This window comes from Diadema antillarum, unplaced genomic scaffold (genome assembly GCF_040938485.1).
Source record: "Diadema antillarum isolate AM-2024a unplaced genomic scaffold, OU_Dant_1.0 seq00001702_RagTag, whole genome shotgun sequence".
Taxonomy (NCBI): Eukaryota; Metazoa; Echinodermata; class Echinoidea; order Diadematoida; family Diadematidae; genus Diadema; species Diadema antillarum.
The window spans coordinates 492,077-514,463 of NW_027272392.1; the positions used below are offsets into that span (position 1 = coordinate 492,077).

The window sequence follows — 22,387 nt, forward strand, 5'->3', positions numbered from 1 at the left end:
TTAATATCAGCTCAACAGTCGCCATGGCGATTTGTGTCCTTCGAAAGAGGAAGTTGTTTACTTCCCCCCACGCTGTATTCCAGTCACCGTGAGGACGAAGAATTTTCTCCAGTAGTCGTATGTCACCTTGCATGTGTGTGTGTGTGTGTGTGTTTGTGTGTGATGTTATATTCATAATTTGTCAACCTAACACATACACTGGCAAAATCCTGCTTTAGTGGAATGGAATACATGGGTGTACTATTTACGCTATAAAGCCCACTGTGTCAAGTTCACTTTCATTATTACTTGTCGTGAATAATGAAATAACTCATCAACAAATGTAACCACTGCAAAAGAAATCAAATAGACATTGAGATCAATTGGCACTCCTTTGCAATACATATCTTATAAAAACGTTCATTACCAGTACACTTTTATGATATGATCTACACGAATCTTCCCTATGTTAATATGGACACATTGTACAGTGAGGGTGTGCGTGTGTGCATGTGGTATGTGTCTGTCTGTCTGTCTGTATGCACTTTTCTACAAATACATATAGTACACAGATATCAACCAAATAAACTCTGCAGTAAGTAAATAATTGAATCATGAAGCATTTTGTAATCAAAGGGTACATACAGCATTTCCAATGATAGCACCATTCTGGTTCAAGATAAAAGTGTGCAATATCTTTCAGCACCTTTTTCCTCAAAACTTTTGATTATAATGTCTTAATATCAAAATGGAGAGGGGAAAAAAATAACAACTCTATGATGTGATACAGAGGGGCGTAACAGTGTAGCAATATCTTCTAAAATCACCCAAAATTCTCTTTAAGCCCTTCTGGCTCTTAACTGACGATACACGTATCTTCAAACATGACCGAATGGATGTGCACCACTATGGCTATTTCCCTTGTAAAGAGTCAATGACCCTTGTTTGTGTTCTAGCATCAAAAGAGGTGGTGGGCAAGCAGATATTTTCTAAAACTTTTCTACAAACAGGTAGAATACATTTTTGCCAAGACCAAACATGCACTTAACAGACTCATCAAATGACAAGGTCTGGTCAGGTCTGAGCAGTGGCGGCACACTAAGATAATCTCAAACACAACTAAACATATCTACACATTTTGGGGGTAATCATCGGTCATTACAGCAATCTTAAACATGTATTACGTCATCAAATGTACCTTTGTCACATCAAGAGCCCAACAAAGTGAAAAGCAACTCTATCCTCAAGTAGACTTCAATACGTACAGTGCACTGTACGGTGAACATGGTTATAACGAAATTCCGGTTACAACGAAGTAAAAATCCAGGCTCTAACATTATCCGCTCTATGTTTTTTTATTGTTTATTTGTTCGGATAAAACGAAGGTTCGATATAACGAAAGAAAACTGCTGGTCCCGAGGACTTCATTATAACGGGAGTCCACTGTACATATAGACTAAAATCAAACAAACAAAAGAGTGACATTTTCATCAGAATTGGATATAAAATATGTAAGCTAGGGGACAATTTCTTTTGCTCTTTGGGTTCCCCCACATACGCACACTGAACAGTAGATTGAAATGAAATCAGACACACTGACCACAAATCACTTGTGCTGACCACTTAAAATTACACACACACTTGGGTAGGCAAATAGAGTGCTTCTACAATCAAAACTCTTTAACATACACAGAAATAACAAGTTCCAAAGAGGCAAACTATAATTGCATTCAAATTGTTTATTTTACAAAGTCAAGCTTGCAGCTTTTTGTGCATCCAAAAATGCATAATACCGCAACACGGATCAAAACATGACAAAATTGCACTTAATAAGAAGTTTTTTAAACAAACTTTACATAAGTAACATATATGCAAGTCACTTGTGAAACACATTCAAAGGCAACAAATGGTAAAACTGAACGGTAATTTCAAGGTGAACAATATTTTTACGACATGGATTAGAAGTTACGGTACATACTGTATGCTGTATATTTCTCGAGGTTTTTATTTTTGTGAATTTGCGAGTCAGGTGCTATTCGCAAATCTAACAACACGCGAAATTACGAACTCTGATCTCAACATCAATGCCATGTGCGCGTGTACATTATTCTCTGTTCAAGATTGTACTCTACAATCGCAAATTTAACCACTCGCAAAGGTGTCAGGAAATCCGATTTGCAAAAAAAAAATAGACTGGCTAAATATATGGCGTATACAGTACTGGACATATCGTACACCAGATAGCAGTGTACAATAGTGTATGAATGAGTTTGCACTGCCATTTTCTGCAGTTTGATACAGCACAGGGTGACACACAGACCAGAAATCTACATCCATACCATGGTCATTGTGAAAACGACAGAAGATACACTGTGTTACTACATGCTGATATACACAAGTAACCTGCAAAATAACATTATTATTTCGTACATGTGGTAATGGTAAAAATATTCCATTCTGCATTGTTTGATACACTATGTCAGCTTCTGTACTCACACTTTTTTACCTTTGCGCAGCCACTGGCAAGTGGGTGCCTTTGTCTGTTGAATTACACAGTACGAGAAATATTCTCAATTAATTCCATTTTGATATGTACATCCAGTACGAAACATTTTGTCATGGAATATGCCTGGGTCATGCAATACCATGACATTACAGCTGGCCATGTATAATTACACATGCACTTGAATTGACTGCTGGATTCTTTGTACATTGATGTGTATAGGCAGCAGTGCTATGCACAATAAACAATATTAATAAACCATCCACTGAGAGGCTCTAGTTTATAGTAAGGATTGTGAGGTGGTAGGAATACGTAGCACTATTTGTTGAGGGGCACAGCCCCAAAGAAGATAGTGCAATATAAGTTACTGAGGAATTCATAATTTCACTAAATACATTTATTGATAGCATGGTATAGTGCACTATACCATGAATGATGTTACAGCATAGTACATTTTTTTTTTCCCGCTGGCATTTTGTTTTCACCTTCATCAACATCATAGCAATACTTATGCTCCGTCACATGTCGCTATGTAGACTAATCACTGAACAGGATTTCATTAATGAGGGATATGAAACCCACTATATTTTCACACATTCAAAGGTACATAAGTCAAGTAAACAAGAAAGCTAATACTAAGTAGGCAATTATTTGGACGTGTACATTGTACTTGGAAGTATTGCTGGGTTGACAAATAGTACCATATCAATCAATCTTTGGAGTGACTCATGAGTTGGAGAATTAAAATGGATTCTAATTTCATTTCAAACTTCCACACTGTTGTAATATTTTCTAATTTTTGTGGTTGATTACACTGCATTAACATACAGTTTGTCTGAAAAAGTCCTATGAATGTCTTAGCACCAATTCAAACATTTTGTGACCAAGTTTCTTTGCATAACCTTAACTGTGACAGAATGCTTTCACTGCTATCAAGAAAGTAATGATACAGGCATTCAAAGTCTCATGACATCCAATCAGTCATGGACCATGTAATTATGTTCATGTATCAGACTATACGTAAATGTGTCAAACTCTGGAACATTAAACTGTCATTGGCATACCAAACTATGTTCAGAATCAAACATTAATTCACAAAAAACTGAAGTCTAAATCAAACAGTACTGGTGTGTCTTGTACTGCACTCAATCTTCACATACGACTTTGGCCCAAACTTTCTCAATGATACTGCAACATTGGCCCTCATTCAGCAAAATGAGCCAGAAATATTCTGTGGTTGATTTCTTTTCACTTTCTTTGCACATCTACGGCATCTACATGCTCGCAAAAGTTTGAAAACTAACAACATTCATAATTTCACTTCACAACATGGAACCTCGTGGCAATCAACCCGTTGAAGACGAGTCCCGAGAATACTCGGGCAGGTGTCTATGAGAAATGCGTGTTATAGCAAAATCAGTGGATCCTCAACAGGTTAAAAGAAAGTAATGGTATGCAAACAAGATGCAATTTTCTATGCTGACAGGAACCCATTCTCCTTTGACAGACTTTCACTAATCATGCTTGGAACTGACTTAGTTTCCTCATCGTTAAGCACCAAAATCAAACTGGGGACACTTTCTCCTAGCATGTAATTATGTTAACAAAGAAACAACATTCTTGGTAAAAGTAAAGGATTTATGTAATTGGAAAAGGACGGAAGGATTGCTAATGTGCAAGATGGTGAGAAAGGCAAGAATAAAAACAAAAATTATGAAGACACGAAGGACACAACCAAAGAAAAGAAGGAACAAGACATGAGAAATAAAGAGGGGGGGGAAATAAATGTGCAGGTGGAAATATTTAAGGGAGTTCTTATCGTCAATGCAGCACCTCACCGAGGAGAAAAATTCAAAAATTAATTGAACTTTGTGTATCAGCCTCATATATGTCACCAGTGTAACTACATGGACATTTACACAGAAAAACAACTTGAATTGCTTAAGAAATCATACGCTTGAACAAAAAAAAAAAAAAAAAAAATGAGCTAAACGGTAGCAGCTGCCAGAATTGCCACAGAATTTCTTCTTACAGCAGCAATAGACGTTGACTTCAACTCGGGATCACAATGTCTCCCAGACTTAAAGGCAAAAATGAAGAAGAAAAATAAATATTACAAAAATTGATTTTCCCTTGTGACTGTCTTCATTGAATGTCTGTTGTGTCTGACAGTAAATTGGAGGTGATTGCTTTTAGACTGTTTCAAGTTGATGTCACATTCCACCGTAGCTCATCTATGAATCTAAAATTGTGAGATGTTCACGAAATATGTCAACATTTAAAGCTATACACTCATATTCCTAATTTGAGGCCCAACACGATATTTTGCAAACATGAGGCAATGCTCCTAGAAATCCTCATCGCTACTCAAGCCAGGAAGGCTTCCCTCTGATCCCTTGAACAAGTCTTCCTCGATCTCACTCTCTTCCTCATCTTCATCACCTCCTCCTTCAAAGTCTTCGGAGTAGTCCGGACTGGGGCTCCGGTCCCTTGAGGAACGTCCTGAACCTCTGGCTGAGTGGTCCGATTCTGTCGGTGATCCCATCCCTTTGGTTGGAGTGGCACTCCCAACCCTTGGACTGTCCCCATCAATGTCCTTGGGTGCCTCTGGAATCCTTGGTGTGGAGCCTGTGCTGTCGGCAAACTGCAGTTCTGTCATCTGCTTGACATTCCCAACATCAAAATCACTGGAGTCTGACACCTTGGGAAGGTCTGGTTCCAGTGCCTGTTCAGGAGCACCGTTTTCAACAGTGTCCAGAAGTGAGTGGTCATTCCTGGCATCAACATCTGCTTCATTTGAACTCTCTCTGGCAATCACAGTCGTGATGGATGTACCACTGCTGGTCTGTCCTGCTCTGGAGTCCGGATGTAAAGCAGCGGTCATCTGAACAGGGGCGGGAGTGAAGACACCCTCAGTGCTGGACGTGGCATTGGAGGGGACGTCTCTGGATGGAGCAGAACGTGACACGAGTGTGGAGTTTACCGGTACGCTGGAGACTCTGCTTGCATGGATACTTGATGCTTGATGTGGTGCAGTACTGATAGAGACTGGGTGGCTTCGGGGAACCTGTGGGGCTGGATGAATCCCAAGGGAAGGTGGCTGGTTGATGAGGGGCGGATTTATGATTACTGCTGGTTGCCCCGTCTGATGTGTGACAGGCACTTGCTGCATGGCACTTACACCTCCAGGAGGTCCTGCTAGTGTGGGACCGATACCTAGCTGGGTTTGCATTGTCTGGTAGTTTGTCGGTGTGTATGCATTTTGCGAGGACGGAATCCCCAGTGGCATGCTGACAGACGGTGGAGGCTGGACGTTTGTGATTCCTGCATAGGGCATCTGATTGGACAACTGCATTCCAGGTGGCATCTGATTGGCTCCCTGCAATCCCGATGCCATGGGGTATGGAATTCCCTGGGAACCAGAGGGAACAGTGAAGGCTGCACCTGTTACGGGGGCTTGGGCTGGCTGACTGGGGTAAACCACATTACCTGGCTGGAAGACAACGGGCGCGGCTGACAGCTCTGCAGCCCCTGTCCTGTTGGATGCGCTGGAAGGCTGGTGATTCTTCAAGATGGATTTGACGAGGGGATGGCCGATGTCCTCCGGGCTCATTCCAACAAGAGTGCACAGCTGCCCCAATCTGGAGAGAAGAAATGGAGCATACTTGATAATTCTACAATTTGATTTCAATGGCATGGTTAAAAAAAAAACAACCTCAAAACTTTGTGTAACACATTCACAGCAATGATCCAGTGTGTAACATAGGTCAAAGTGAATAGATAACATTGGTCAAGAGGAGCTGGTCATGGTATGTTTAATTAAATAGAGTGTAGTGAGAATCATTTTTACAGATGCCTTCATATCCTATGAGTAAGAAATATACTTGTGTTTGAGATTTATCACAGATTTCAAGATCTTAAATCTATATTGTAAACTTCTTTGATACTTACTACTGAATTTCTGTTGTTTAAGCCCCTGTTCCACTATCACGATTTGGACCCCGATCTGTCCCGATCCAGCAGATCGGGAGAGAGCGGCAAAAGCGTACGGGGATCGGAAGCATCGTAGCAGGAGCGTGTGGAGGTCGGGGTTGGAGCGGGCAGTTTTTCAGATCGGGAAGAAATTTTGAACCGGTTCAAAATTTCTTCCCGATCTCCCCGATCAAAATTGACATATTTTTAATCGTACGGCAAGCGGGGAGAGCGTAGTGACAGCGAAAACGCAGCGGGGAGAGCGTAATGACGGCGTAAACGCAGCGGGATGAGCGTAACAATGTCTTTCTGAGCGTAGTAACATCGGAACAAGAACGGTAGTAATTTTAGCTGTAATTTTCGAAGAAGAAGAAGAGATGAAGAAAAAGAAGAGAAGAAAGCAGCGAAGCAGCTACCCAAAAGGCGAAGAAAGAGAGACTGCACGTGATGCTGAAAGAGGAGGAAGAGGACATAGCAGAATTTTGAAGAATATGAAATCATCTACAACTGGAGGAAGACGGACTATAAAAGCAAGGACATCAAGAAAAATCCTTTGAAAATTCAGCACTAACAGCCTAGCTACATCGTTCTAAAGCGTACCGGCAGCGGCAGAGATCGCAATGTCTAATTCCCGATCATCGTAGTAAGAGCGTAGCAAGCACTTGGTAGTCGTAACTGCAGCGTACTTAGAGCGTTCTAACATCGTACTGTGTCCAGATCGGCTCAGGTTTTACCCGATCCTTCCCGACCTGAGAAAATTGTCAAATCGTAGCGAGAACGGCATAGTGGAACGGGGGCTTTACACAAACCATTTGTACAGTCTTGTATGTTTCAAACAAAAGAATATCACCACTACCAATTAACGGATCTATGGCTCTGAACTTCATTTTGCAGTTATACAAAGGCATAACATTCACTTACCGGTAAAAAATACAGAGCGCAAGTACAAAGTATTAAGTGTAACATACAGGAGTTGAATCAATCCACTGCCCTGCTGGTAAGCGAAGGAGAAGCAAGGACTGGATGAAACTCTGCACCTCAAGTACTTCTCCTCACTCACCCTGCATCTCGGAGGAGGTCCAGGAAGGCATGAAACTTCTGGAAGGATTCCTCGATGCTGTCCAGCAGTGCCTCATCCTCACCACTCGCCTCCGCCGCATCATCCTCGCCCCCTGCTGCACCCTTCTTCCGACCCTTCCTGAGGGGCGAGGTGGGTCCCCTCGCCTCCAGGAGCTGGATCTGGTGCTTCAGACGGCTGTTCTCCACCTCCAGTTCCACAATGCGGGCGTAAACCTCATGCTTGATAATGTGCTTGCCAGTAGATATTACGAGAAACGCTACAGGTATCATGTACACAGGTATGTAACTCTGTGTGGAATATGTGCAGCATCTTTTGAAAAGCATATCTGCAAATTTACATTTTTAGAGCAATTTACACAGGAATACTGAAATTTTCCACGGAGAAGATGTACATTAAACCTTGTGTAAGCCAACACGCATGGGAATGCAGAAAATCTATTGACTTTCATGATTAATCGACCTGTGTTATGTCAACCCACACAATGTTATTCTGCAACTAAATAGGTACAATCCTCATAAAGTACTGCATATGCCTAATATTAAAGGTTTCTATTTTTGCGAATTTTGCAAGTTAGGTGCTATTCACAAATTTTAAAATGTGAAAATATCAACTCTGATCCTGCCATGATAACTTCTTCTACCAAGTGACATGGATTTGTGCAAGTCTAACAAGGCCAACGTGAAATTTTTAAATTGACTGGTACAATCATACTGCAGGTTTGAATACACCCCACCATTAAGAACCAAGTGAAGGTAGACAAACCACAGGGTATTACAAAGATCAAGCCTGGCATACCTGGAGGTCCTTCATCTTGCGATTGATTCTGGCCTCAAATGTGGAATCGTCCACCACGGATGCTGACCCCTGCGTGGACAGCGTACCACAGTGTCCTTGACACTGGTGTCCGCCTCGCTAGACGTCAAGGAGCTGCCCACGTGGACATGGACAGAGGAGCCCCCAGGCTTGGAAGGGGTGGAGGATCCCGTGGGGCTCTCCATACCAATGGGGAGCATGCCTTGACTGTCAGGGATTCAGTAATACAAGAAAGGAGAGATTTGGAAATATCACTAAATACAAAGGGTATATAAATATAGAGATAGTCGACTGTAAAACATGATACATTCACGGCATGAAATTTTCGCGAATCGGAGCTGACAGCCTTTTTCGTGGCACGAAATTTTCGTGAAGTGCCACTGGCGTTCAATGCATATAGTGTAAACAAGAACTTTTGCATGCATTTTAATTTCGCGAATCTTGGCGCTCGCGAAATTCACGAAATTAAAGTGCACGCGAAAATTTCTCATTTTACAGTATATGAATACATGAATATATAGATATATAAATATATAAATATGTGAACATAAAAATATATCAATATATAGATATATGAATATATATGAATATAAAGATATATAAAGTTTAATGTACACAAACATAAAAATATATAAATATATACAGAAAGAGAGAGAGAGAGGTAGTGAAAGAGATAGCGACTGAGACAGACATGGAGAGAGAGAGATAAAAAGAGAGGAAGAGAGAGAACAAGCAAGGGTAGAAACCATCATTCCCAGCATGACTGCATTGCTATGTATTACAGGATGTTTGAGTTGTTTTGCTATGTACTGTATATCTACATCATTTTAAGCTAAGTAGACTATCTTTGATGACTCCATGAAGTCACTTTCAACTTCTTGTAAAAAGAAAAACTTCATGGTTTGCATAATGCAATATACTACACTTGTTATACCAGTGTTTTTGTAAGAAAACATTGTAATATTCATATTTGTGGCAGGAAAAGTCAATAGCTTTCCATATGCCAAAATATCAATAAGAGGCAACATCCATCCGAAATCCAAAACACGTGCAAGCACTACCTTTAATGCATCCCTGGCTCAATTTACCAAGGAAAGATCTAGAGCTCCATACCTTCGATGGCAGGCCCTCGCCGCAGTCCTCCATGGGACAAATCCAGGGCCTGGTCTAGTGACAGCCGGCTGGAACTCCCCCTGGGAATTGGAGGTGTGGATGAAGATATTGCTGGTGGATTTGGACCTGGACCGCTGCCCCGCTGCCGCCCGGTCTGAGGATGCAGACTTGCTGGGGCTACCGCTCCTGCTCCGGCCCGCGGACTTCCTGGTCTGGGCCGAGGCGGGCCTCCCTCGCCTCTTGAAGCGCAACTTTGAGGTGGAGTCCTTGGAACTTCTGGATACTGTAAGCTTTGATGTGCATCTTTCTTTTAAATACAAACAGCAGGCACCTTTCTTTCCAAGACAAAAACAGCCTTTACATATTAACAGGGAGCATTTCAATGTCTGGATGTCTAGAGCTAATCAGTTTATTGTTGCGATTTTACCACGGTCAACCATAAGCCACTGTCTCCCCTTATAGCCCTACTGGCAAAAATACACTAGAATTCTACATTTTCTACATGCTAAATGCTCTCAAATAAACTGTGCCAATCTTCCACCCCTCCTTTGCTATCACCAGAGCCATAAACATACACTCAACAAAATCAGGGAGAATTCAAAGACTTTTCAGGGAGATACTGGAGAGTAAAAATTTAATGAATCTCAAGCGATGCAAAAAAAAACTCCCAAATCATGAAGGCTTTCATGTTCTCTTGCCAGGTCATGAGAAAATATGTAATATTTTCAGGGAGACTCCCGAAGCATCAGGGAACCTTGAATGGCTCAGCATCAACCATGGAAGTCTGATGGTATCTACCTCAAGCTCCTGCCCACCGGAGTTGATCATCACCTGCTCAATCACTGCCTTCAGAAGATCTCGATCTGGGGAACACACAGAAAATAGTGCACAAAGAAATGGGTCATCTTGGACACTCTCTAATTTATGAATCTTCTCTAACATTTTTCAAAAAAGTGTAATCATAGCCATCATCTGACCATGATATAGAGCTAGATAAAATAGTAAAGCCTACCTTATGTTTCCCATTGCAGCAACTATCCTCTAATTTGACATCCTCTAATTTGACATGTGTGTGCTACTCATAATATGCTTTCAACACACAAACCCTATTTCGACAACAAATAAATACTCTGCTATTTGCTGTACCAAGATATATTCGTTATAATGAAATCTATAAATGAAAAAACAACTTTCTGCTCTGTGCTTGGAAATATAAATGTTAAGTGTGTCTGAAAGTTCTTCATGCTAAAAAAAGGAGCTTGTTAGTGAAATGAAATATGAAAAATGAAAAATGAATATGAAAATCATGGCAGGGATTTGCCTTTGTTTTGCAAATAGTAATCAAGTTGATTGGAATTGACATACAAAGAAACTGATTTTGTTTTTCAAATGTAACCACATATCCCCCCCCCCCCCCCCCACACCAGTGCACACATCATTCCCCCCTTTTTTTTCATTTCTTTTTTTAATTGGGGAGAGGAGGGTGCAGGTTGCTGTTTTGCCCTAAATGTTTTCAGATTCCAAACAACCATCTGGCAGATATCTTGACAACCTGAAGTCATTTCATGGGGAAAGCAGAAAAAATGACCATTGATACAAATCATTATACTTATTACCAAGTGTAATAAAAATCATCCAGTCAGACTCATCCAGGAAGTGATGTAAGTACCTGGCTAAAGTGGCTATTGGACAAGCAAGACAACAAGTAAACACAGGATATAGTCTGACCCCTTTGTGTTGATGGTACAGTGCTGTACGTTGACACTAAATCCATATATAAATCAAATCGCTGCATTGTCTTAAAATCAAACTGGTCTGTTTGCTTGAGTTTGCTTTGAAATCTTTCAAGCCTGGAGGTTGCTATGGGATTCCTCATTGCAACCACTCTTGGCAGATGGTGCTCTACGACAAAAATTCAAGGAGCATTTTCCCATAGCAGACTTACCAATTAAAGGATTTTTCCTGAGATCCAAGACAACGATGCTGGTGTTTTGATGTAAGGCATCCAAGAAGGCTTTGGCACCCAGGTTGGACAGGCCACAGTGCTGCATATCTAGGGCTATGGAAATATATGAAGGTATTGAGAGATGTTAGCAACCGAGTACTTTCATTTGTCTTCAGATTCACTGATAAACATCATGAGTTATCATGAAACAGGATCAAACTTTGATTCTATCTTCCTGTCTATTGTCAAAATGTATTTGCCACCGATGACTGCATCTGAAAGTCTTCCCATCTTCTTCCATAATGCCATTTAGGAAGACAATGTAATAATGTACCGCGAAGGCAGTAATGATATGAATTCGTCAGCTGTTGAGTATGATATTTCTATTAAGTGTGACTGCTTTGATAACGCTTAGAAATATGATAACAAGCACCATATCAATGTCATACATTATTACCATTATCATTACCATCACATGCATTGCATGAGGCTGACCTCAGTACATCAGACCTTATCATCATTATTACCATCATCATCATCATCATCATCATCATCATCATCATCATTCCAATTAATTCTTGTCTGAGTTGTTTTTAGTGCGACTGACTGATAAATTGCATGCCCGTATGTAAGCCCATGATTCTTTATCATGGCTACTACAAAAACACTGGAAATCAGTGCTCATTTACATCAATGAAGGGCAATTAGTCAATCACATACAATAAAAACAACTTGATGCAAGAATTAATTGATTTGAATAAATATGCAGTACCTGCTGGTATAAGGGATAAGAACCAGCACTGGCTGTCAGGCATAACGTTGGTAGTCTAGTGGAAACGACGCCTGTCTAATAATCTGGAGATCGTTGGTTCAAGTCCAACCTGAGTACTTATGCCCATAATTTTTTATTATGGCTATTACTCAAACCTTACTAATCGATGTTTATTATCGTTGATGAAGGGCAGTTTGTCAATCAGCTGCAAATCATCTTTATCATGCCTACTATCATCCTTCTATCATGATGTTAATTGGGAAAGCAATCAGCCAAAATGTCCCGTCTGATTAAAAGCACGGTAAAAAATCACCTTTCAACCACAGATCATCCTTGAGCGCCTCCGCCAGGACCAGTGCTCCCCTGTCGTTGATCAGGGAGTTGTTGTTGACTGTGATGCGACGAATGCCAGGCATCCTGTCCAGGTCGGGTCTGCGGTATCGTAGACTATCCTTCCAGGCCTCTGTGTGTCTTCTTGTGGCTTGGTGCTATGGAGTGTGAGGTTGATATCGCTGAAAATGAGTACCTGTTATTTACTTTCTCTACTACCCCGATTGCAAAATATACAGTCAAATATGTCTGCACCCGCTCAAAAGAAACAAAAAATGTGGTTATCATGGACAAGTGATCCTTGTAGTGAGATTTGATGCAGTAGCCATCGTGAGAGACATTTCCAATATGTCCCATATGATTACATGCCCACCATGATACAACTACAGTTATATAATATTACACGGTTGCACACTAACCCGTTTTTCTACTGGTCCAACCTGTCTGTCGGACAAGTAGGTACCCAGTTTTTCCTGTTTTTTTGACTGGTCCATTCCAGAAAAAGCTATAGGTCCGACAGTGATTTTTACCAGTCTGGACCATTGGACCAGTGCCAGGGTGCAGCGTTGACTACTATATACTACTGTATACTATATATATACAGTCAAACCTGCCATACTGGCCACCTGTCGAATATAGCCACTAAAAAAAAAATCTCTCTGAGAGAAAAGCCATATCAAAGACCCTGTCTACAATGGCCTCCCTGTCCGTTTCCCTTGGGTGGCTGCTACAGACAGGTTTGACTGTACCCTGTATAAAGTAATTTTGTTAGCTAATGTCACTGCCCCTTCAACTGATCACTCTTGCTTTCGCCATAAACAAGTTTCAGCAGCATTTGTTTGATGCAACAGCTTTAAACGTAAAGCAAGCAGGTCGGCATTTGGCGGGTGTTCGCTGTATGCAGTTTCTTAGTTATGTCTTTAGTGGGGGGGGGGGGGGGGGCTGGGGGTGGTGAAGATTTCCATACAATGTTTGGTCGCTATGGACAAGTGGTGGTTTTAGACATGTGGTCACTAGAGCAGATTTGAGAGTATAAGAAGTACTTGTTACTTTTTGGGATGATATTGCAGTGCATGCTAATCTTCAACATCTCACAAAACGATGGGAAATACCTTGATTAGCTTTGCTAAGAGTTCAGCACTCTTCCACGTGAGGCCGGTGGCCGTGAGGTTCAGGGAGACCAGCGTGGGAGCGTTGCGGATGCACTGGTAGAGGCTCTCTACCCCAGCATCACCGATACGACAGGATTCCAGGGACAGATGCTGCAGGCATCTTGTCTTGGCTAGACCCTGTTACCAGTCACAGGAATGAAGACACCTGTTATTACTTTTGTTTCTTGTTTATACATTACAGTAGGTATGATTTATTTCAATACTGATATGGCAGTTGCTGCTAGACAAGGTTTGCCATGCCATTACAACATTTGCGGCATGAACCAGTGAACTCTACGACAATGAAAAACAAAGACAGAAAGAAGCTATCATTCTGGAAGAGGATTTCATAAATTAATGAAGATTTCAGTGCAAAATTCTAAAGATGATTTCATTGGAAAAGGAAAGATTCTGTATTTCAGAGAATATTTCACCAGAAAATACATGCTCAATCACTTGACACTTCCTCGCAGAGTTCCCAGTCCCAGAGTCTGGGTCTTTGTAGATGGTGACATTCCTGCATTTCCCATGTATGTGCTACAAAGCTTCAATGGAATTCTGAGGCATCAGAAGTAACCATCAACTAGAGTGCAATGTGGAGTCAAAATACACCATCTCTCAATGCATTTTCTCTCAACACTGTCAGAGGCGAGAACTACATTTTATCCAGGGATTCCATCCCTGTAAACAGCATTGCAGCATTTTGAGGGTTGAAAAGTGTATTTTGGTGGAAAAGCAGTATCTTTTTGTATCTTGCTATAGACACTGAGTAGTAATACAATTTGAGACTAGATATATCGCTATGGCTACTGATATGCCTCCGCCATAATGCATGGTTCTACTAATAGGTCTATAGTACAATGTCTTGACAATGTGTGATGACAGTTTCACACAATTGGCAAAATATTAAAATGACAGGTTTGACACAAATGAGCTGAATGTTCACTTTCCCAGAACTAGGTTCAATTGGATGAATGATTAAAATGTCAGAGTGCAGGTATTTGGGGAACTGATGATTTTTACTTGACTTTTGACCCTTTTATAAGTTTATGCATTGAGTAATTTTCAAGGTATTGAGAAAAAGTATAATTTCAGTATCAAATGGGAAAATAGCATTATCTAAACCTGGCCTTTGACCTTTGACCTCACAGTTCCAAAGAGAATCACTGTTAGGTTGAACATGCATAAATATGTAAGTTTCAAGATGATACCTTGAGTTACTTTAGAGATATGGAGGAAAAAGTGCAATTTAGCACTTTCACTTGACCTTTTACCTTTTGACCTTTGACCTTTTGGCAAGAAACTTCCCCAAAAATATATATTGGGTAATACATGCCATACATCAAGTTAAAAAAAAAACACCTTAGGCATATTGCATTTTAAGGAAAGTAGTGGTATTTTGAAGAGTTGACCTTGACCTTTGACCCCCTGACCTTTGACCCATGACCCCCAACTTCCCTAGATAATCACTGCCCATCGGTACAAGCATATACACTAAGTTCCATGAAGATACCTTGAACCATTTGCGAGATATGGAGAAAAACATGAAAAATTTCAATTTTTTTTTTCACAAAATAACCTGTGACCTTTGACCTTTGACCCTGTGACCCTAAAATCCACACAAAGTATTATCCCCCAAGGATATACCCTCATACCAAGTTTGATGTAAAACCACCACACGGTTCTTGAGATATCGACAAAAACAAAACGGGACGGACGGACGTACGGACGGACGGACGGACGGACGGACGGACGGACGACCCGAAAACATAATGCCTCCGGCCACTTCGTTGCGGAGGCATAAAAACAGTATTTTCCAAGAAACCTGAAGTACTTTCTGGCATAAAACACTATAAATTACTGCAAAAAAAAGTAACAGTTGGCATCTCTGCTTAATATCATGTAACTCAGGCAGGCTTCTGTGAATGGGGCACTTAGGGTAGATTGGTGCTATCTACTCCATGGACAATGGTGCAACACCTTAAAGGGATGGTATGGTATTGCGAGATACTAAGAGACCACTCATGGAATATTACAAAGCATACAATTCTAAGAGGAATTCAAAGTTTATTTGATAAAAACCAGTCTTGACATGACTGAGATATTCAAAATCAAAGTAAAACAAAGTGATCCTAATAAATTGTGGGTCCCACCTTTTATCAGGATCCCTTTGTTTTGGATTATCAGCCATTTCAAAATCAAGTTACATCAAATAAACTTTGAATCCCTCTTAGAATTACATGCTCTTTCATATTTCATAAGAGGTTTCACATTATCTCACAAAAAAAAAAAGCTGGAAACCTGAAGCTCCATCTCAACCAAAGCTATACCATCCCTTTAAGTTGCCAATCTTCCATTTCTTACTTTACATAGCGCAGCAATGTTCTTCTCACGGAGTAGGAGCCCCTGTAGCTCAACGTGTTGCAGCTGCTCGCTGGAAGAGATACACTCCCTCAGGGCCAGGCTCAGTCGATGGGTCACATCCCTGGAGCGAATCGGCGGAGGGCGCTTGAGCTGGGGCTGATGCGACCTGCCTCTCACGTCGACTCCTGCTCAGAGAGACGATAACTAAGTGTCAGCATACACAAAGGAGATGATACACATTAATTTTCATCATCTTGGGACAAGAAATGGTTAAATAGGAAGTCCACCCTTAAAATAAGTTTGTTTGGAAGGTGATCTATCACTTGGTCTACTCCCACTTTGTCTAATAGCCATTTAGTCTCAACCCACATGTTGTCATCCCGTTTCGTCTACAACCAGTTCTTCTAATGACCATTTAGTCTGATTGCCACTTAGCCTCATTACCAGGTGGTCTACTTCCAGATGGGCTATGCCCATTTCGTCTAATACCCACAGTTTATTAGACATAATGGGAAAAAAAATCCAAGGAGACAAAATTGCAATTTGACCATCTGGTCATTAGACGAAAAGATAATTAGCCAAACTGGGCATTAGACAAAGTGAGGATTAGACCAAACGGGCATCAGATGAAATTTATAGTAGACCAAATGAGTTGGCCGTAGTGTTGTTAGACGAACTGGGAAGTAGGCCACCTGATATTAGACCAAGTGGCAATAAACCTTTTGGAACAGAACCGGTGAAAAACATGAGAGGAACAGGATTGTGAATCAGTTTTGTGAAAAAATTTTGATTGAAGATAAGAAAATGACATTTTGAAGGCGTGACCAATCAAACTAGAAATTGATAGACTCCTCACCTTCCATTTGCCTTGTGCACAAAACTCCATAAAATCTCTCTTTTTTTCATTAACTGATGACTGAACATTTCTTTCCATGCAGGGGTTACATAGTAAAATATGATTGTCTGAATACATAAAGATAGCCTGCTTTTGAGGATTTTTTTTCTGACACTACACAGAGATGTGAATCTTTTATATAAATCTTGAGAAAGATCCCCCTACTGACCATCTAGTTTGCCACTCTGTTGGTAGAAGCTTCGGATCCCAATGAACTGCAGGCTCCTGTTGATGCGTAGGGCATTCAGGATCGGCATCCAGTCGTGCTGCCGGATCCTGTCTGCGTTGAGGTCCAGCACGCCGTCCGCCAGGTGGGCCCGCACCGCAGAGAGCGGGCACGAGTCCTGCAGGGCACACAGCTGGCTGTAGTAGCCCTCAAAGTCCTGGGCGCCTCGTCTCCGGGCTTTCACACTCTCTATCATGCTCCTGCAATGCAACAAGATCATATTACAGGCCACCGACTCTCCCTGACAAAGAGACACGAAAGGCATCACAGGAAGAAGCTACTGTAAAAGCTGTTATTTTAACGAAGGTATTCTGTTCAAAAATTTCGTGATCACTGTTGGGCTGCAAATCTAAAAGGGGAATTCCGGACAATTTTTTGAATTTAACATCATGCAGAACATAAATCAATAGTGCCATGTATATAAATTTGTGTAATTCTATTGTGGTCCTTGAGCAGATAAACCATTACTCTGAAAACCCAACAATTTACACTGAACATGGATGATGCCATACATTATTTGTGGGAGACTCACATATTTGAGTAGCTCAATGTAATCCCATTACAGCAGACCTCCCAACCTTTCTGACTGAAAAATAGGGATGATATGGCTCAAAAGTAGGAAAGAAAAAACAGTTCCCATAGAAGTGTGCAGTAAAATTTTCCAGAAAAATAGGAAATTCCTCTTGAAGCAAGAGCTACGAATGGTCAAAATTCAGATTCTTTCCTCCAAATTCAGTATGGTTGGGAGGTCTGATTGCAGTACCACTTGCTTAAGAACTTCACCTAGTAAAATTTATGCAGGCTTTCTCCTTTTGTTCTGCTTCATGAGCACCCAATCCTGCATTCTTATGTGAAGCTGCTGTCATCATCCTTGTTCATCGTGATTTGTTATGACATTCTTATTCCTTTTCCCAATCATAAACTCTGTATCTCTGTACATCCAGTATAATCAATTTATAGATGTTCAAATGCCAAAAGTCTGTAAATCATCCGGAGTTCTCTTTTAACAACACGCAAAAATAGTGCTGCCTGATCTTAATGGTATAAAGTGATGGAGCAAAAGGACAGGCATTAGTGCACTTACAATAGCCTCCGTGTCAAATTGCAAAAACATCTTGCAAAAATGTCTGTGATCTCCTCATTCACGAACACATTCAAAGATTAGATTAATACAATTTGGAAATAAGATTTGGACTCTACCACTTGTATACAGAACCTTGCAGTCAAACTTGTCTACACTGACTGTTCAAGGGAAACATGAAATGTAGTCAATGTGGCAGGTTCAATGTGGTAGCCATGGTACTAATAACTGATATTTTCAGTTGCCCATATAACTCCATGTACACCCCCTAGACTACATAATGTATACACTTAATGTTAAATAAAATCAGTAAGGCCTACCCTGGGTATATGAACAAAATTACATGAACACAAAGATATCTCAAAATGATCGCTTTACTTTCTGTAGTTATCATTTAAGATATCATATTACATATACAGCTGAACCGGGAATAGTGCTTTATTTGCCATAGATTTTTGTAACAGATAACCACTGACACACATATTGTAGACATTTCATTTGCTCTGTCATCATCCTTTCACTTTCGTTTCATTCATTTGTGTGTGTGTGTGTGTGTGTGTGTTGTTGTTTTTTTCACACACAAATGAATTTTTAAATTGTACCAGCTGCCAAGCAAACAAACTGCACATAGCTAAAGTTTCTGTGCTACTTAGGCCTAGAAAGTCTACATTCTATTAATTTCTACACTATGCAGCACAGTAATAACAGTTACTTGGGATCTAGTACCTACCTACAGCCTATGGTCAATGTAAACCAGTACGTTACAAATCTAATTAACGAGTTACTCTCCTCACATGAAACTCACATATCGGCACCTGCACAAAGGTTTAACAGTGTGCAAAAGGGTATAGGTTTCTACATGTAGCAGGTGATCGAATTTTGGATGGCATTGTAGTCGAATCATATGGGTGACTAGCGACCCTTGCATGGCTGACAGATCAAGGAAAATGACGGGTTAACAGCAGTTATGTTGTGATGTAACTACACGCAGCCGCTGTCACTTCGCGACAGCGGCTGCACGTCTACTCCTTCGCAGACATTATTTTTCAGCGGTGGGTGTACGTTTCCTTCATGAATATCTTTATTAATCGTGGAAAACTAAAATATAAGGAATCCCCGTAATCTATGATAATCATTCACTAATCGGTATGCATATTTTTTTTTTAATTACGTCAAAAACCCACCGAAATCCGTCCTTGAAATCAGGTCTGTAAGCGTCCGTATTGCTTCACTCCTCATCTTCTGCGTGTTATTGAATGGCAATCACTCTCCTATACTACAACGTAGCGAGTCGGAGCGGAAGTGATGAGCTAGTCGGAGCGGAAGTGACCCATGTAAAGGTCAAATCATGAGAGCAGCACGCGCGGAAATACATGTACGTAGAAGACGACAAGCTTTACGTAACACACGAAACGCACGGGCGTATGTAAAATGCTACCACGATACCTCGGATTGAGCGTTTGTGGTAGTTCGTTGATTTTGTGAATCATCGCACAATCTACTCCGAAAAATTCAACAATAAGGTTTGGATACCAACAAAACACCAAATTCAACTCAACCATCAGCAAAATACGATATAGGTGGGTGGTATTACTGTTAAAATCAAACAAAATAAAAGACATTTTTTGTGGTCTTGCCGTCAAAAGCGACGGTCGTTTACAACGTTTAAACACTAGTACATGTCAGACTGCTGTGCTTTGCACAGCGGTCTGGTCAGGCTAGTTGTGATGATGATGTGTAAAATTAATTTATTGAGTCTACTAGTTCTACAGGTAGGTAGCACTATCACACTACAACTCTACAAGTTACAGTGACATTTGTATGCAGGGTAATAACCACAGTATGATACAACTACAAGACGACAACCTTGAAGTGGTGGCCAACAATCACAATAAAAAGCAGGTCATGTCATGTCACACTCACACTCATCACAGATGTAGAAACAGTCAGTTATTGAAATTCGGTTAGCTAGATAGAATTAAAAAAGAGTGAAACTACACTCATTCAGCTCATCCTGTAAACAAAAAGTTTTATAGACCCCCTGGCTGGGCTGGGCCTCTGCTATGACTACACTAGTTCAATAACAACGACCGAGAGATGTCATGACTAGAGACTAGAGTTGACCGAAAGATCGGTCTGTATCTGTCCGTCGGGGAATGTTCCGCACTGCGTCTGGCTTCACGGACCGGAGGACAGCGTTAATGGCAAAATATAAAAGAGTCCTCCGGACAGACGGATCTTTCTGTCTAGACTAGAGTAGAGACATGATCATGATGATGTTGGCATTGTTGCTGTGCTGTGATAAAAAGGTGATCGTCACTATCATGTCTGTGACTGTGTGGGACTAATCAGTCATCAAACAACCCACGCACAACCACGATCGATCAGTCATCAATCATTCCGACAGACGACAGTCCGAATATTTAGTACTATAATACGAATGTATACCACCCTCCCTTGAAATTAATTGATACTCACGCCATTTAGCTTCTCCGATGTATTGACATGTGTCATGCGTAAGAAATAAACTTCAAGTTAGCCATCTATTTGCGCGGCTCTTGTTTTGAACTGGACGTCATTTTGTTTATCCCTTAGTAAACCGTAGATGGCGCTGCTATTAGACCAGTCACAGTGCCGTATATCACACACAATCACTGGCAGTTGACTGGGGAAAATCTCGTTGCGTTTCCCATTAGTCAAAAATCTCCGTGCATTCAACGTGTTCAATCAGGGAGGACCGATGAGTCTCACCTCCCTGAATGAAACCCTGATTCAATTGAGCTTTCAGAGTGATTAGACCAAATCACTGCAAATGGATGGATGGGCACGGAAGCAGTTGCGCAATCTCTTTGGCTACAAACTGAGCGACATAACACTGTTAGTGTACTATTATGATTTTAGCGTCTAAAGTTTTACCACCATTTCCTTGCTATTTCAATTCAATTCAATTCAATTCAATTCAATTCAAGTTTATTTCAATTCGACATGAACCATCAAACAATTCATACAATGAAACACATACTAGTAGATACACTTTACCAAAAGAAATACACACACATGCACATACACAAAACAACAACATGAACAAAAACCGATGCGTAAATTGACGTGAATGGGGGGTCAGCAGAGAAGAGCAATAAGCCTTGTAAGATCGCTGACCCCTAGAAAACATATATACTGTGTACAATATATCGGGAGTACAGAAAAGAACTAAAAGAGGAAAAGAAAAAGACAGAACAAAAAACAAATCAAAAGACATATCTAGGTGCAATTAAAATAATCATTCTAAATGAGAATATGAATTCAGGAGTAAAAATTATAGTTCCATGACGATTTCGTTACTTTCTGTACAATTAATGTACAGAAAGTAACGAAATCGTCATTGAATAGTTTTAAAAGGAATTATAATTTTTACTCCTGAATTCATATTCTCAAGCTAATTGTTCAGTCACAGCTATTTTATTCATTTCAAGAACATCGTATGACCTAAAAATGACATCTGCATGCCGATCGGCTGTTGATTTGATGGGCGCGCCACAAGGATAATCAGTGGCGGATCCAGGGGAAGCTAACCGGCCGCGGGGGCCCCTTTATTTATTTGCCGAAACAAAAGAAATAAAAAGAAAAAATGGGGGGGGGGGAGGGGGCGCGTGCGCCCCCTTTAATTTCGTAAAGGCCCCCCTCTTTATCATGGAATTCCTGGATCCGCCCCTGATAATGGTCTGAAAAAAACTTATTTCGGTACTTGTAATAAAAACGAAATTGTGTTAAATATCACAGTTAATTCAGGAACGGCGCAGTGTTTTCAAAAGTGTGGAGGCCCACTTCCGGGTTTCATGAGCTAACAAAGTGATGACACCTTATGTATTCCTTTGTATGGTGCACAAAAAGTGTGGGGGCCCGAGCCCCCACGGCCCCCACGGCTGCGCCGGCCCTGAATTCATGCCTTGTAATGAACTTGAAAAAAAAAATCAACAGACATTGACCTTTTAGGAGACTCTGGCAAGCGCAAGGACTATAATATACACTTGTATACAATGATTAACTGACGAATGTTTATACTTGACGTGAGCTAAATGGCAGACACAAGCGGCAGACATGTTACTTTTATCCACAAAATGTGGAATAACATCTTCTTCTTTTTTTGCGGTAAACCTTAAGG

At 40.8% G+C, this 22,387-nt stretch overlaps 1 protein-coding gene across 1 annotated transcript; it reads right to left on the reverse strand.

Moving 5' to 3' along the window:
• Window positions 1–4,488: 4,488 nt before the first annotated feature.
• LOC139711774 (centrosomal protein of 78 kDa-like) lies at window positions 4,489–20,807 on the reverse strand. Its single transcript, XM_071623627.1, is given in 12 exon segments — window positions 4,489–6,123; window positions 7,515–7,765; window positions 8,322–8,416; window positions 8,419–8,555; window positions 9,462–9,734; window positions 10,237–10,324; window positions 11,407–11,520; window positions 12,492–12,666; window positions 13,621–13,797; window positions 16,024–16,193; window positions 17,088–17,344; window positions 20,704–20,807. Coding segments are annotated over 12 exon segments (3,036 nt in total). The 5' UTR covers window positions 20,709–20,807; the 3' UTR covers window positions 4,489–4,829.
• Between the last annotated feature and the right edge of the window lie 1,580 nt (window positions 20,808–22,387).